Source organism: Lepisma saccharinum, chromosome 28 (assembly GCF_977018435.1).
Source record: "Lepisma saccharinum chromosome 28, izLepSacc3.1, whole genome shotgun sequence".
Taxonomy (NCBI): Eukaryota; Metazoa; Arthropoda; class Insecta; order Zygentoma; family Lepismatidae; genus Lepisma; species Lepisma saccharinum.
In genome coordinates, this window is record NC_139256.1 from 20,691,307 (window position 1) to 20,708,501 (window position 17,195).

The 17,195-nt window shown below is 38.5% G+C and overlaps 1 protein-coding gene across 1 annotated transcript; it reads left to right on the forward strand.

Annotated features, from left to right (window-relative positions):
- Positions 1 to 1,734: 1,734 nt before the first annotated feature.
- Positions 1,735 to 9,421, forward strand: LOC145980988 (uncharacterized). Its single transcript, XM_083114081.1, has 3 exons — positions 1,735 to 1,789; positions 6,262 to 6,634; positions 9,232 to 9,421. The coding sequence occupies exons 1-2, from the start codon at positions 1,778 to 1,780 to the stop codon at positions 6,595 to 6,597; spliced, it is 348 nt and encodes a 115-aa protein (XP_082970207.1). The 5' UTR covers positions 1,735 to 1,777; the 3' UTR covers positions 6,598 to 6,634; positions 9,232 to 9,421.
- The last annotated feature ends 7,774 nt before the right edge of the window (positions 9,422 to 17,195 follow it).

The window sequence follows — 17,195 nt, forward strand, 5'->3', positions numbered from 1 at the left end:
AAGTAAATTTTCTGGACCACAGTCTCTTGAAGGTGGAGAACTACTGTCTTTAGTATAGGCGTAGCAAGCATGAATAGCAACAGTTAAGTTTAGCTATCTTCTGCTGAGCCTATAAGTAATCAGTTTAGTTATTACACTTTTCCTTTAGAAAACTCAAGGTTCTGGACCTTTGGCCGATGCAAAGGGCAGCTTTTTTCGAAATTTCCTTTCAGAAAACCGCTACGATATTCCAAAATATGAAAAATTGCATGTGCTTAGAAGTCATTCTAGAACATTCACGTAAATCATCATGTGGTTTGCTTTCGATGTTGTCAATATAGTATTATCAAAAGTTTAATCGACTTAAGGCCGAATCACACGGACCTGGATTTCCAGTAGGAATGCCCTAGTTGACGCTGAACTGGCTACCTGGGTGGAAATCATGGTCGCCCGGCTGGCTGCTTGACTGGATTCTGTGGAGCAGCCAATCAGAGTGAAGTTTGGCCATGTGAAGATAATCTGTGAGGAAAGTTTTTTGTCTGTGGTTTCCAAGTGTTTGTTGCTTTTGTTCGCTTCTCGATAAAGGAAAAAGTAACAATGATGTGCATTCAAGTTCAGTTCATTAATGTTTAGGTACAAAGCGATGAGATTTGTTCGTGACAAATATGATTAGCATTTCTAGTCCATACTTTTCTTTCATTAATTTTTAATAACAGCAGCAATTCTCCTGCAACGTTCTTCAAATTGCTCGTCCATTTTTTTAGATTGTGTGCTCTGCGCAATGTCTTATGGGAACAAAAGTATACAGACAAGTACGATAACAAGTATCGTGTGAGGTGCGTAGCCAGTCCGCGCATTTTCTTTTTCCAGTCAACTTGTGAATGCGGTTTCATTTCTTGCTCTCTGATTGGCTGTTGGAAAGTTACGGTGCTGTGATTGTGAGAATATCTTGTTTGCGCTGTACGTTAGGTAAGGTTAGATTAGATTAGAAAGCAGCAAATTTGCGCTAAAAATAGGAAATAAGACATTCTCACAATCACAGCACCGTAACTTTCCAACAGCCAATCAGAGAGCAAGAAATGAAACCGTATTCACAAGTTGACTGGAAAAAGAAAATTCGCTGCCAGTCCAGCGCCAACTAGTGCATTCCTACTGGAAATCCAGTTCCTTGTGATTCAGCCCTTACGTAGCCACGAAACTATTGAGCATATCTAACGTGTTTGTCTCATCCTCTTCATGAACACTTTATGCATGACTAAAATGTGTCTGCTTTCAGTGAGACATTCCCTGAAGCAAAACAAAACAGGAAGGAAGTGCTGGAGCTGTTTCAAAACGCAGACCACGCACATTTGGATTAAGTCCTGTGACACAACACGGCAATATAGGTCATATGAAAGAAAACGTGCACGAGATGCGTGAGCCGTATAACCTAATGCGTTCAGGAGAGAGAGTGCGTGTGTGTGTGTGTGTGTGTGAGGAGCGGCGAGTATAAAGAGGGGCGGGGTTTGGCCGAAAAACTGGTTCACACTACAGGAAGAGATTCGAACATTAACGATTGTCTTCTTTTTCTTTTATGGCGACCATTGAATTCACAAGTGACTTATGCTGGAAAGGTTTTTTTTTTTGCAGATTGGCCAGCTTCTACCGATGGCCGATAGGTGTGGCCGTTGCGGCGAAAGTGACCTCTTGCCGTGGATGTGTGTGTATATATATATACACACACACACGTGGTATGTTCTACAATTGTCATCAGTCTATAGGAGTGCATAGCTCAGCAAACATCACTTTTACTCTCAACATGAAGGTTTTGGTGAGTGGAATACATGTCTGCGAGTGACTGTGTTTTAGCACTACCTCTTTTTTAGCGAAACATCCGCCGTGGTGTAGTGGTTAAGGTAACTCGCGGCGAAACCGTGGGAGGCATGGGTTACGAGTCCTGAGTAAGGCAAGGATTATTTTGTGATTTCATCCTCCGTACGGCCTCATCGTCGCGATTAACCATGAGACTTAACCTATCCAGCATCGAAGCCCAATGGTATTCGTTGGAAAACCTGTGCACACGCACTGCCAATGTGCTTTTCTCGGAGGTAGCACAGCTATCCAGGTGATAGCCAATTTCATTGAATCATATCACCTACTCTTACCAATGCTAAAGGCTCTACAAGCCAATCAACGGCAATATGGCCAAGCAGATCTTCCAGAGGGACTACTTCCTAATGGAGGACCTACAGCCACTTTAAACTGTAGGTCCAGTCCCGATTAGCCTCACTGTGCATAAAGTGGACTTAAAACACCAAATCAATCAATCGTAATGGAGGAAACTAGCTGAAAAATCTTTCTTGGGATGACCAGCCGCCATATTTGAACTTACTGATTTAGTTTTTTGACCTTGCTTTTCTGCTACTTTTGGCCTATCGTGACGATGGCAGGATGAAATGGATGAAGGGGAAAGTAACGAACATATTTGGACAACTCAACACAGGTCTTACTGAGGATTTCCCCGTTGTAAGACCAAGCGCCAGAGCCTCGTCAGCCTGCAGAAAATGCAGCCCAGGGTTGCAGAGAAAGGCTGACGTTTGTATTCCCCGAGAGAAGGTGACCACCTTACACCCCGAGGTTAATGGGAATATAGGAAATTGAATCAATAAACGAACCGGTAACTTGATTGGTTTCTTTTTCTTCCCATTTCTGCCACTTTTGGCTAATCGCGACGATAAGGATGAATGGTGATAAGATGAAATGGATTAAAGGACAAACACACAAGGGCAGCAGACAACACAAGCCAAACGGAGGATTACACTGGCCGTATGTTCAGACGACAGAGCCTCCATAGTCTGCAAAATGCAGTCCAGGATCAGGAGCGTATATTCTAGGCTAGCTAGTCAATCTGTGAAGCCTGATCCTGATCAGAACCTGATTTCCTATGAGTTGGCAACCTGATTTCCTATGAGTTGGCAACCTGGTTTCCTATGAGTTGGCAACCTGATTTCTTAGGAGTTGGCAACCTGATTTCCTATGAGTTGGCAACATAATTTCCTATGAGTTGGCAACCTGGTTTCCTATGAATTGGCAACCTGGTTTCCTATGAGTTGGCAACCTGATTTCTTAGGAGTTGGCAACCTGATTTCTATTCATAGCCTAGGACCATGTGACATAGCCCAGACCTTGTAATCAGTATACGCCACTGTCCAGGGTGTACTACATGGAAGGGAGGGTGACATTTTGGTATCCATAGAAAAGGCCACCCCTTACGGACTGGTATTTGAACCGGTTCCTAGTAACCGTAGAGAATCAGTCGCATAATGAGGCACACTTAAATAACACCTCGTGAACGTCATAAGAATCAATCTCGGTTCCCTCTCATGACAACTCGTCATGTGAGCATCTATTTAGACAAGGTCGCGTGCTTTCTCATATTAAAACTTCAATAGTCACTTCCAGATTGTATTTTCATTAACATATCTACATGATTACACTATACTTAACAGAAGCCTGCTATACCAATGCACACGCATTCACAATCGTATAAGTTACGGATCCGGTTTTGCAATACAAGTCCATTAAATCTGTTCTCCAAGTTATTACTAACGATCAAACAGGTTGTTAGAACATTTCAATGCGGTTGTGTTAAGGATACAAATTGTTGAATGAAATTCAAGAAGTGCTTAGATTTCTTCTTGCAATAAGTAGCTCAACACTTGCCGAACAAATTAATTATTCTTTGAAACAATGCACAGATTCCTGACTAAAATGGCTGGTAAGAATTTCATGAACGTATGGTACGCACTGTTTCTCTGAACGACTCGGGTTGTCTGACACTTCGCTTTCTTTCTGCAGTACTACTACAATGTGTCTGTTGTTACTCATGAGAGTAACAAGATAGCCATGACGTACTATCCACTTAAGTGGTTGCGGATTTGATTCAGGGAAGCATTGTCTTGAAGCTTATATTAGTTTTGGATTTAAGTCCACTTTATGCACAGGAAGGCTAATCGGGACTGGGTCTACAGTTTAAATTGGGATCCGAACTAGTTGTGCTTCCACCTGGTGTCGAACCCGGAACCTCTTGATTACAAGGCGACGACGTTACCACTACGCCAATCCCCAATGGTATTGTAGCTGCAAGTGAAGTCAGAAACTTTAGTATACCCTGCATTTTTAACATGGTATCATCAAGCCGTGTACAAACGCGCTACTTGGCTCGTCCCCACCTACCAAACGTGGGAAACAATATGCGCCTGGTTGTACCTTATTGAGCCAGTCAAAATATAAAGTAGTGCTTCGCAAGATAAGAGTTGAGTTGCTAAGTCCACTTTATGCACTGGAAGGCTAATCGGGACTGAACCTACAGTTTAAAGTGGAAACTGAACCGCTATGGGCCTCCACCGGTATCGAACCCGGGACCCCATGATTTACAAGGCAACGACGTTATCACTGCGTCACCGTGAGGTCCTCGCAAGGTACGAACTGGCCGTCCTGAATGGCGGAATGGTTAGCATATGGAGCTACGAAGCCAAGGGTCTCAGGTTCAAATCCTGGTAATAGATTCATCCTCATGCTGCGGTTAACCTATGGAGATAGCAAAGCGACGTAGATTAACCAAAGTCTAAATGCAGACAAACAATTTGTAAACCAGCGAGTGACATCAGGAACCATGATGGACTGATTCGAGGATATTTCATGGGGGAGGGGACCTGAAGTTCAATAACGTATTCTTTAAATAGCCTTACGTGATAGCGTAGTTGTAACGCTGTCGTCTTTTAAACAGAGGGCTCCATGTTTGAGCCCTGATGGTGTCAAATGACACAGGGACACTTTACACTGCAAGTCCCGATTATCCTCTCTCTGCATAAAGTGGACTTACAGCTTGTCCAAGATAGGAATGTCCCTGTGGCGCTGTAGTCGCAGATCTCGCAGTCACGAGAGAAAGTGAAGCGTGTCCACTTTAGTTCGCGAGTTTCCCGAGGGCAAACTTAGCTTGGTTAAGGTTTTTAGACACAAACATTAACAAACTTACTTAAATGTGCCACTAAGAGAAGGGTGATTTTTGTAAATCTGAATTTTTAAGTAAACTTAATGCACAGATAGGCTAATCTGGACTCGGCCTACAAATTAAAGTGTGATTCGAACCACTGTAACGAACGAAATGACTGTGTATTTTAATTCGCGAATTTTCCGAGAACGTACATATGGTTAAGCTTTTAGACACAAATTTTAACAAACGCACTTAAATGCGCCATTAAGCGAGGGAAGAGTTTTGTGAATTTGATGTTCGAAGTCCACTTTATGCACAGGTAGGTTAATCGGGACACGGCCTACAGTCTAAAACTCGGCAGGCAGTGCGGGCCACATGAAACATTTCAATGACGCTCGAGGGTCACGGAGCTACGCTACGGTATTGAAAACTGTAAGATGCTGCCATCTACCAGCCCAAAGCGTTACTTTATGTTAAGTACTTATTTTTTCGGACCGGACCTCTCTCCGATTTTCTTCATATGGCATACTCACTAATTGAGGCCTCCTAATCACGAATCTTAAGTTAAAAGTTGTCGGAAACGTCTAGAAATTGCAAAATAAGCTAAAATAAGGCGTTAGTTTTCGGAATGGAAACCATCGATTTTCGCGACATTTCTTGTTTCACATGGAAATATATATATTCCTGATATTACCACGAAACGAAATTTTAACTATGTTTACCTAACCTAACCGAAACTAACCTAACCACACGTCAATGGTTCGTGGGGCTAGCGTCAATGGTTCGCAATTGTTTTGCAATTTCTAGACGTTTCCGACAAATTTTAACTTCAGATTCGTCATTAGCAGGCCTCAATTAGTAAGTATGCCAAATATGAAGAAAAGCGGAGAGGGTTCCGGTCATCTTCAGTCATACCAATTTTTCAAACGAGCACGGGCCATGGATTGAAGACAAAGTGTGATCCGAACCTATCGAACCCGGGACAGCTTGATCACAAGGCGACGACGATACCACGACGCCATCGAGGTGCCCGACATCTAATTTATTTCCATATTGTTTAAAAGCTATAAGTTTAGTTAGGATTAGTCCGAATGTGCACTCTTTGAAACCACGGCTGTTCCATTACACACTGCAGTCAGCGAAAGTGCACCATCTGCGCTCCAATAACGTACGGAGTGCCAATAACCTACATAACACTCGGAAAATCACAACTGGTTCTCGACTTTCTATTTCTTTTCCAGGGCGTGACTCGGACCAGCTCCCCCAATTTATCAGCTCTGACAATCATTTTCTCCGAATCATTGCAGGCTGTCGTCGTCCTCGCCCTTGTGGCCGTCGCTTCCGCCCAGCAGAAGGACAAGAGGGGAGCCCTTGGCCTGGGCTACGGCCTCGGCTACCATGGCCTCGCCGCACCAGCCTTAGCTGCACCAATCGCCGCACCGGCCCTAGCTGCACCATTCGCCGCACCGGCCCTAGCTGCACCACTCGCCGCCCATGCCATTGCCGCTCCCATCGCTGCACCAGCTATTGCCGCTCCTATTGCTGCAGCCCATCCTCTTGGCTACGGTCTCGGTTACCATGGTTACGGCTTGGGCTACCCTGGTCTGGGCTACGGATACGGTCTTGGCGGATACTATGGCTAAGCTTCATCTTCATCTCGCAAGGTCGTACCGTCTCTAGGTGAGTCTTCATTACGTCACAACACAAATTACATTTTCAAGACAAATCTTTCCAAACGTGGAAGCCAAGCTTAACCAGGGTGTCTACCAAAATAACAAATCCATAATTCTTGACATTTTTATGACCTTCCCCCTGCTTTCTTAACATTTATTTAATCGGCCCCTACTTAAGTATAGTTGTAAATTAAGAAAAAATATATATTTTTATTCAATGAAAAACACCTACCACAAGGCCAGTTAAGATGAATGTAAAAATTAATGCTTCAGACTTTATCTTGGATGGGTTTGATTTGATTTGTTGGTTTAAGTCCACAGAAAGGCTAACCGGGACTGGACCTACAGTCTAAAGTGGAACTATGTGCCTCAACCGGGTATCGAACCCAGGAACCCTTGTGGCTTCAACTTGGATGGGAAATGGCCACATTACTGCATTTAATATTTTTACAGAACTTCATGCATTTAAGAATGTAATTCTTAATAAATTTAGTTATTGATTTAAGTCCACTTTATGCACAGAAAGGCTAATCGGGACTAGACCTACAGCTTTTAAAGTGGGATCCGAACCAATATGTGCCTCCAGCGGGGATCGAACCCGGGACACCCCTTGATTAAAAGGCGACGACCTAACCACTGCGCCATCGGGGAGGCACTAATTCTTAATAAACAAAGCAAACAAATCGTAAACACAATTCAATATAATTTTAAATTTCCAAATATCCAATTTTATGAAATCCCAGTGCAGGTATATAACAATGTAAATTCAATGAACTGAAAAAAATCAAAAATTCTTGACCACAAGCCCAATTTCTTGACTTTTTCTTGACATTCTTGATATTTCTAGAGCACAAGAGGGATTTTTAAAACTTCGTCCCCTAGGCTATCCTTTCCATTGCGCCCTGCAGATATTATTATTATTAACAGTTTTGTTAACATAGTACTTCTCTTCCACCAATTGCATGCTCTGCATTAATGACACTTGAAAACTTTAAAATGTAGACACATCTGATTAAACATTATTCACTAAACCTTCATAAAACAATACCTTAGATTTACCAAGAGAACCCTCGTCTAAAACTGATTCCTTCTGACTTTCATCGTAGCAAACTGTTGAATGAGAGACTCAAAGTCATTTCATATTTTATTTTGCTGATGTCACAATATTAAAAAATTATAATATGGTAATTGTCACTTCTGCTCCTTCGCAGCCCCTCTGGACATTTGTGCGGCCCCTAGGTTAGCCTAGTGGCAAATCTCCCATGCAGAGCCCAAGTGTCGTAACTCCACTTTTCGTGGATATTGAGTTCCATGTATAACTCAGATCTGTGAAGTATCAACATTTCAGTGCTAGAAGTATCTCCCAAGTTTCAAATTCTTGCTACTAAGTTAACTAAATGTGCCTTATTCTCAAAACTGGCACCATTAATGCTCTGAACCACTTATATGCTACTTAACCCTTAATAGCAATTTCTTCAGTTTGACCTTTTCGAAGCTCAAATTTCACGAGGTTGTGATTTTAAGCTAATTTCAGCATCAAAATGTCAACTACACTTTGTCTCGGGAATGTTTGGAGCAAGACAGCGTATAATGGTAGATAAGGGGGGGGGGAAACGAGTGGGTTAAGCAAAACAGTGCGCGCTGCTGCAAACGGCTGGTAGCTGCAGCGCGTGTGTTTATATATAGCAGTATCCCTTAAAATATATATACGTATGTTTCTATCTGAATTTACATTTACAATTCCACTCGTTTTCTTGGTAAAAACCGGCTTTAGAAATTAATAAAAAACTCTTTTGATACAAAGTCTACCCGGAAACACAAAAACGTAATGCAACAGATCCTGTAGATTCCTTTAAGAATCGTGTAAATTAAGCAAATATATAAACGAAGTAAAAAATACTGGAGAGAATAGTGCTACTCCTTTAGCAACAAAAAAGTATCTAATATTGAGTAGCGATTCTTTCATCAACATCTGCAGAGAGTTAATCAAAATTTCAAACGTTTGGATACTTCATATTGTACGCCATCTAATATACAATATGATAATATTTAGTAATATATGTGACAACGAGTGGCAAATATTTAGATTGTGTGTAGATACTTTCTCTGATCTAACAATAAACCAATTCAATTCTCTTGGCTTTAATGGTAGAAGACTGTTCTTAATGAAGAACAGTTAGAAATACTTGTATGTAAAGACTGATGTCTAGAGATCTTCAGATGCTAAAAGTTTGAACAATGAAAACATTCGTATTTGAATCTTTCAACAACTTAATTTTTCAGAAATTAATGTACCTAGCTTCATCTCTTTTATTAGAAAATAATATCTGTTTTACAGGTTTTCATGTTCTGTTCAAAACATGCGCCATCTAGTGAAACTAAAATTATAACATTTAAGAAATGTACGATTTATTTCAGAACCTAACAATTAAAGCATAATTATGCTAGTCCATACACACCTTATTCTGTGTGTTTAGATACATTTTTAATCTTTAGCACAAGACGAGTCCACGAATGCTTCTAGTAACACTTTAAGGTGTTAAACTAATAGCAAATATACATAGGAAATTTCATATGTGAAATTCTGACATATATACATTTCAGCTAATCCCAGGTGATCAGTTACCACTCGCCTTGAAGAAACCTTCATCATCATTCATCGCAATGACGAATGCCTTGGGGGAAACTTCTTCATGGAGCAGCTTACATTAAACCTCATCTGATTCGTTTGTAAAATAAAAAAAATCCTGTGATAATAATACAAATGTTTTAATTGAAAAATAAAAACGTTATTTTCCATATACATGTGCTTCTTTGTTTTTGGTAAAACATATAGGTTTTCATATTTCAGTTTTCTTACATAGGCACCTTGTACCCATCATGTATTTCTTTACTAATATTTTATCTTAAATTGAATTGCCATGTTATTTGTGTGTTACATGTATAGCTAGCACAGGGCTGTCAAATCTACGGTACATGACGTACATCCGGTTCGCTAAGGGTTTCTTACGTGCCAGCTACTAACGTCGTCGCCTTGTAATGAAGGGGTCCGAGTTCGATACCTGTTGGAGGCACAAAGTGGTTCGGGATCCCATCTTAAACATCTAGGTTCACTCCAGTGATGTGCGTCTACGCGTAAACAACGATAGTCTACATTCTACACGTAGACAATTTTATACACGTAGATGATGTAATCTATGTAAACATGGCGAAAGGTGATAACTTAGCAAAGGGCGCCGTGGAATTAAAAGAAAATTATACTGCGTATCAGTTGCCGATGTGTGAGGAGAACTTTCCATACTCTTTCTTCCAAATTCGAACAATTTCTCACCTAGGAAGAAACCTAATATAGGAAATATTCTAGTGTTTTATGGGAAAAAGACCACTCTTGCCTCACGACTGCCATCTGTTGTTGTTTTTTGCATACTATTTATCTTCTTCCATAGTTGATGATAGAAGAGAAGAGAAATTTTGTTGTAAATGAGATTCTTTTCATTTCGTTAGGAACCAATATAGTTGAAAATGTCACTTTCCTTTCATGAAACCCTTGAAAATTAATTTTAATGCACTTTAGATTGTCTACGTAGTCTATGTAAACTACAACTCAATGTAATCTACGCGTATATTACGTGTAGTGAACGCATGTAGACGTAAACTTATAGTCTACGGCACATCACTGGTTCAGTCTCAATTATCCTACGTATGTGTGCATAAAGTTGACCTAAACAGCAAGTCAACAACAATGTTCTTTACACGGCCCTCCACAGATCTATATAAATGCTGTAATTTTATCTTGATGCATTGGCTTTAGTTTAAGTAAAAATGTTATGTGGCTTACGACAATTTGCTCGTGGCCCTCCTTACAAAAGGTTTGGAAACCCCTGGTTTATAATGGATTAAGGAAGGGGAAGGAAGGGGTTGATGCCCAAGTAGTTCTTACTCTTTGTTTGGATTGATTTGCATTATATTTGTGCCACTATTGGCTAATTTGCGAAGATGGGTATAAGTGATGACATGATGAAATTGATGAATGGACACTACACCTATTGGTGCATTGAACTTAACGTAAAAAGAACACTGTAAGAAAACTGAATTTATAACGTCTGTTAGTTCTCTGCTCTTAACGAATTATTTTGACTCTTCTAACAATAGTAGCGTTAGAAAAATCCAGTACCAATATACTGACAAGGAAAGTTCATTTCTGCAGTAAAGGCATGTTTTGCTGCGAATGTCATTGCAACCACGATGGCAGAGTCATTGTGTAATGCACTAGCAGCCAGCAGTTTTTGTTCGAATGTCAAATGTTCGAAACGAGGCAGAAAGCACATCATGTTTACATTTGTTGGTTCGTGGATTTCCCTTATCTCACGTGCCCCTTGCAATTGTTGATATTGCATGATACACGAAACACTCCGTGGTGATGTGGTTAGCACAGATCGCTACGTTGCCGGTGTCTCGTGTTTTTAATCCTGGCCTAGACATTGGTGTCATTTGTTATTTCATCATATCATCTTCATCTTCGCGATTAGCCAAAGGTGGCAGATAAGCGAATTAAAATAAACAAATCAATCAAACAATTATGGAGATATTTTAGAATGAGTAATCTTGAATTTCAGTCTGCCCATTATTTGTCTTGGTCAGTTTATAAATACTGTCAATGCTTCTTACAACATCGTATCATTAATGTTCTGGATCTTGCTCAGTTAAGATTCCAAAGTTGTTGTTTTGAAGTTGTCTTTCTTAACGAAGAACGCTAGTGGCAACCCTGGTAGTTATGTCAGAGCAAGCGTTTGCTGTGTTGGGTTGCATACGTACAGGATAGATTTTAAGCATTTATAGCGCAGAAACTAAGCGCTTTCGAGGTAAACATTATAGGGAGAAATTACTTGTTTTTATGATATCTACCAGCACCCAAGCGTTGTTGAAAGAGTTTTGCTACACCTGTATATATATACACACACACACACACACACACACACACACATATATATACTATATGCCCCTTAATGCAATGAATTTAAAGCCTTGAGATAAAATGAGGTTTATCTTTCCCGACTGAACTTTCATGAAGGTTCCACCCCCCCCCCCCCCAATCAGAGGATCTGCGCACGCCTATGCTTTTCAGTGGGTGAAATCTTTGATGACTGGGCCATTAATGGACAATGAATGATTTTCAATTGTGCTTCTTACATAGTTAAGAAATGATTTACCATATTTTTAAAATTCCATTTTCTTTGAAGCGGATAAAAACATTCCTGGCAGGGATAAAAATAATTTATTTTAAAAGGGATGACATTTTTTGGTAGGGATCGATCCCCTGCATCCTCCCGTTAATTCGCACACTTTCATAAATATAAGGAAATATAAAAACAAAGAGGAAGATAGAATGAAGGACGGAAATAAATAAATAAATAAATATAGAGAATCAGGAGAAAAAAGAAAAACAGAGAAAGAAAGAAATAGATAAATAGGGAAGAAAGGAAGAAATAGATAAATAGGGAAAGAAAGATGAATAGAAAGAAAGAAATAGATAAATAGGGAAAGAAAGAACGATGAAGAGAAAAAAGAAATAGATAAATAGGGAAAGAAAGAACGATGAATAGAAAGAAAGAAATAGATAAATAGGGAAAGAAAGAACGATGAAGAGAAAGGAAGAAATAGATAAATAGGGAAAGAAAGACGATGAATAGAAAGAAAGAAATAGATAAATAGGGAAAGAAAGAACGATGAAGAGAAAGAAAGAAATAGATAAACAGTAAAAGAAAGAACGATGAAGAGAAAGAAAGAAATAGATAAACAGGGAAAGAAAGAACGATGAAGAGAAAGAAAGAAATAGATAAATAGGGAAAGAAAGAATGATGAAGAGAAAAAGAAATAGATAAATAGGGAAAGAAAGAACGATGAAGAGAAAAAGAAATAGATAAATAGGGAAAGAAAGAACGATGAAGAGAAAGAAAGAAATAGATAAATATGGAAAGAAAGAACGATTAATAGAAAGGAAGAAATAGATAAGCAGGGGACGAAAGAACGATGAAGAGAAAGGAAGAAATAGATAAATAGGGAAAGAAAGAACGATGAAGAGAAAGAAAGAAATAGATAAACAGGGAAAGAAAGAACTATGAAGAAGAAGGAAGAAATAGATAAATAGGGAAAGAAAGAACGATGAAGAGAAAGAAAGAACGATGAAGAGAAAGAAAGAATAGATAAACAGTGAAAGAAAGAACGAAAAAGAGAAAGAAAGGAATAGATAAACAGGGAATGAAAGAACGATGAAGAGAAAGAAAGAAATAGATAAACAGGGAAAGAAAGAACAATGAAGATAAAGAAAGAAATAGATAAAAAATGCAAGAAAGAACGATGAAGAGAAAGAAATAAAATAGATGAACGGTGAAGGGAGTGGTTTATCCAGTGTTCGGTTGCTAGAAAATTTCAATTTTTCAATTTCGCTGCGATTGAACTCGAAAAAATCATGTCTCATCCCGCTAATTACACGCAATAAATGCCTAAGTGTGTCAACACATGACGGAATAGGTGGAAGTAAACTTTACAAAATACGAAAGTAAGTTTTTATTTTGGCTTACAAGTTCAAGAACTGTAAGGATAGAGAGGGATTAATAAAACGGAATTTCCTTCTCTCATCGCTCCAGTAAAATTAACTCGAAACCAACTTAGATTCACTTCGCAAGATTTTTACAAGTTTCATTACGACTTACGCCTATTCACTTCTATAAACAAATACTTGTATCAAGTAGCATATATTTATGACGTAGCTAATCTGTTTTCACCAATAAACACTAGAATATTAACTCTCAAGTCTGTGGCAGTTTTCCACAAGGGGCTATAATTTTACATTTATCTACCATTATTGAGTTTACAAGCTGAACCGATAAACTTACATATTAAAAACTAACTTACTCTTGCAAGAGAAATGAACACATCAAAACATTGTTAATATCCCCTATTTTTATTCACTAAAATAATCGAAGTACGCCCTCTCTCCCTCTTTGTGAAAATTAGCCGTGTCATTTGGACATTTAATTAAGTTAATGTATAGCATGCGCATAAGTAATAATTTATGTATTTTTTAAATGATGTTATTTCATATTGAGAATAAAACGATTTTCTTTTTTTAAAATAAGGCAGTGGAGCATGGGAAGTCAGCCGGTATCGTAAGGGGTCGTGGCCCCCTTGTCCCCACCTTAGCATCGCCACTTTATTCAAGTCATAATTGTAATACTGATGTTCATACTACTCATCTAATGGAAATAAACGCTATAATATTGCACGTCTTACAAAACAATACTCCTAATTTGCAAATGAAGATCCCATAATTGCGTGTATAGCTTTTAATAGATGAATTTTCTAGGATTGATAGATAAAAAACGTTTACATATTCCTTCTTCTAAACAAACTCGACATACGTATAAGCTCGCATACAAAGAAGGTATCGAAAATACATGAACAGCTATTGCCGAGAGAAGATAGTTTCAGAGTTTCCTAAGAGATGGCGCGAGAGTGCTTGTGAAAGAAATTGTTCCTTGTTATAAAATTGGTTGATTTTTTACATCAACTTGCCGATTACTTTCTCACATTTGAAACGTCAAAATATTAAATTCTTATTTCCTTACAACCACATAAATATCAATGAGCATTTCTGTGGTGATATTCTTGCTATAACATTGTTAATCAAAGGAACTAATTGAATAAGGTTGAATCTGCTGCCGGTTTTTCTCTGAGGAAAGGCAATAATAAATTTTGAATGGGTATCTGTGTTTCTTGAAGACTTTGTACTGTACTGTATAGTGTATTTAGGCCTATGCCTTTTAAATAGACCATAATACGCGTGTTTGTTGCTATAAACGGAATATTAATGCACTGTTCTTTAAGGTTATTTCAGTTAATCCGAACTTTCGTTAAACCGTTCAACATATCGCACCCATTAGTCCCGATTAACGAGGTTTTACTGTAATCTAAAGCACAGAATTAATTTATATGCGTAATGTTACCAAGCCGCTAAATGCGACCCTACTTTTATTTTGGTGCTTTTATTTACGACAGCAAGGTTGTTGATTTCTTCTGATAATTGGGGAAGGGGGAAAGCAAGATTCTTTCCCCCCCAAAAAAACCTAAGAATGAACACACTTGAGTTAACCTTTGAAAAATTGCAATTGTAATTACTAGCTCTGACAACACAAACACACATCAGGGCACACTAACCTTTATTTCACGGACAAATAATTCACTATATAGTGATTATGTAATATAATACTTTATGTAAACTTTTCATTGAGAATTTGATTTTCACATTCTACACTTATTCGCACAGTCCTTTCTTGAAGTTGAATATCTTCAAACATGATCACACTATACACGTACACGTATTTTTTTAAAAATGTTAGTTACCTATTTTTAAATATATAACAACTTCCAGCACAGAAGTGCAGTATAAAGTACCACACACATGTTTACAAGTATAGGTTTTTCCAATAAGAACTACATGATTTTACAATGAAATAAAATAAAAACTATTTCAGATACAACCATACATTTTATATTATTTTCAAGCATAGTTTATTACATTATGTTTTGAATAACACATCATTTGAGTGTCCACCTCGACTTCGTGCACACGAGTGAATTCGATGAACCCAATTTTCGATGACTTTGTGCAATAACTCGGGCCTAATGTCACGAATGCAGCGTTCGAAGTTCATCTTAATGCATCAAGGGTTCGTGGTCTGTTTGGATAGACTATAGATTTCAAATAACCCCACAAAAAGCAATCTGAAGGAGTTAAATCACAACTTCTTGGAGGCCAACTAACAGTTGCATTTCTTGAAATTATCCTTGCACCAAACTGTTCTTGCAATGCGTCGATAGTGGCATTAGCAGTGTGACATGTGGCACCGTCTTGTTGGAACCACATGTCCTCCAAATCAATTTCATCAAAATTTGGCCTAAAAAAATCTGTTAACATGAATCGGTACCGCTCACCAGTCACTGTAACTGCATCTCCTACCTCGTTTTGGGGAAAAAATGGTCCCATGATTCCATCATGCCATAAACCACACCATACAGTGACCTTTTGCGGATGCAAGGGCTTCTCGTGAATCTCTTGTGGATTCCTTTCACACCAAAAACGACAATTTTGTTTGTTAACATATCCACTTAACCAGAAATTAGCTTCATCTGAGAAAAGAATTGTTTGCCCAAAATTATGATCCGTTTCAAGTTCAACAGAACGTCTACTTTCATAATTTTTTTGTATAATAACCAAACGTTCTTGCAGCGTGTATTTAGCCATGATGAATTGTCACAGTATACTAAACACAAATGACAACTAGTGACAGTTAAAACATTTGAAGCATAGTTGCCAGTTCTTTTCAAAATCATATCATTCTTATTGGAAAACCCTTTATAAGTAAAAATGCTAATGCTGGTTAAATAAAACCCGCATATTTCATAACAGAGTATTTTCAACTTCTTCTCGACTATTCCGGAGGTAGTTCCGGAGGTAGTTTCTATCACAATGAAATTTTTTATGATCTCTTTAGCGTCAATGAAAAGCGACAAAACTATCCAGTTTTCCCTTATATATACTTATGCAAAGCACAGAAACAAAGTCGAACTTCTCAAGAAGAAGCACTATGGGTACTAATCAGAATATGAAATATCTGTATGTACAAATACTTTTTACGATTTGACTGTAATGAGGTTAATTTATATCATAATACAGCATGATTCCAAAAGATAAGACTCAATTCCGGACGGTTATATTTCCTGAACTATACATTGCATGTGAATGATCTACTTAACATTAAATAACGAATGTTACTCCAACTTGATGTTATTGGTATTTTCACAAAATCTTGTCAAGCAAGCGTAAATGGGTTCTGGACCGTAAGGAACCTTTTTATCTGTAAAGTATTTCAATTCGGTCCAGGAACCTTTTTTCCAGATCAATTTAAATACGGTCCAGGAACCTTTTTGCCGGCTCAATTTAAATTCGGTCCAGGAACCTTTTTGCCGGCTCAATTTAAATACGGTTCAAGAACCTTTTTTCGGACTGAATTTAAATTCGGTCCAGGAACCTTTTTTCGGACTGAATTTAAATTCGGTCCAGGAACCTTTTTTCGGACTGAATTTAAATTCGGTCCAGGAACCTTTTTTCGGACTGAATTTAAATTCGGTCCAAGAACCTTTTTTCGGACTGAATTTAAATTCGGTCCAGGAACCTTTTTTCGGGCTCAATTTAAATTCGGTCCAGGAACCTTTTTTCGGACTGAATTTAAATTCGGTCCAGGAACCTTTTTTCGGACTGAATTTAAATTCGGTTCAGGAACCTTTTTTCGGACTGAATTTAAATTCGGTCCAGGAACCTTTTTCGGCCTCAATTTAAATTCGGTCCAGGAACCTTTTTTCGGACTGAATTTAAATTCGGTCCAGGAACCTTTTTTCGGACTGAATTTAAATTCGGTCCAAGAACCTTTTTTCGGACTGAATTTAAATTCGGTCCAGGAACCTTTTTTCGGGCTCAATTTAAATTCGGTCCAGGAACCTTTTTTCGG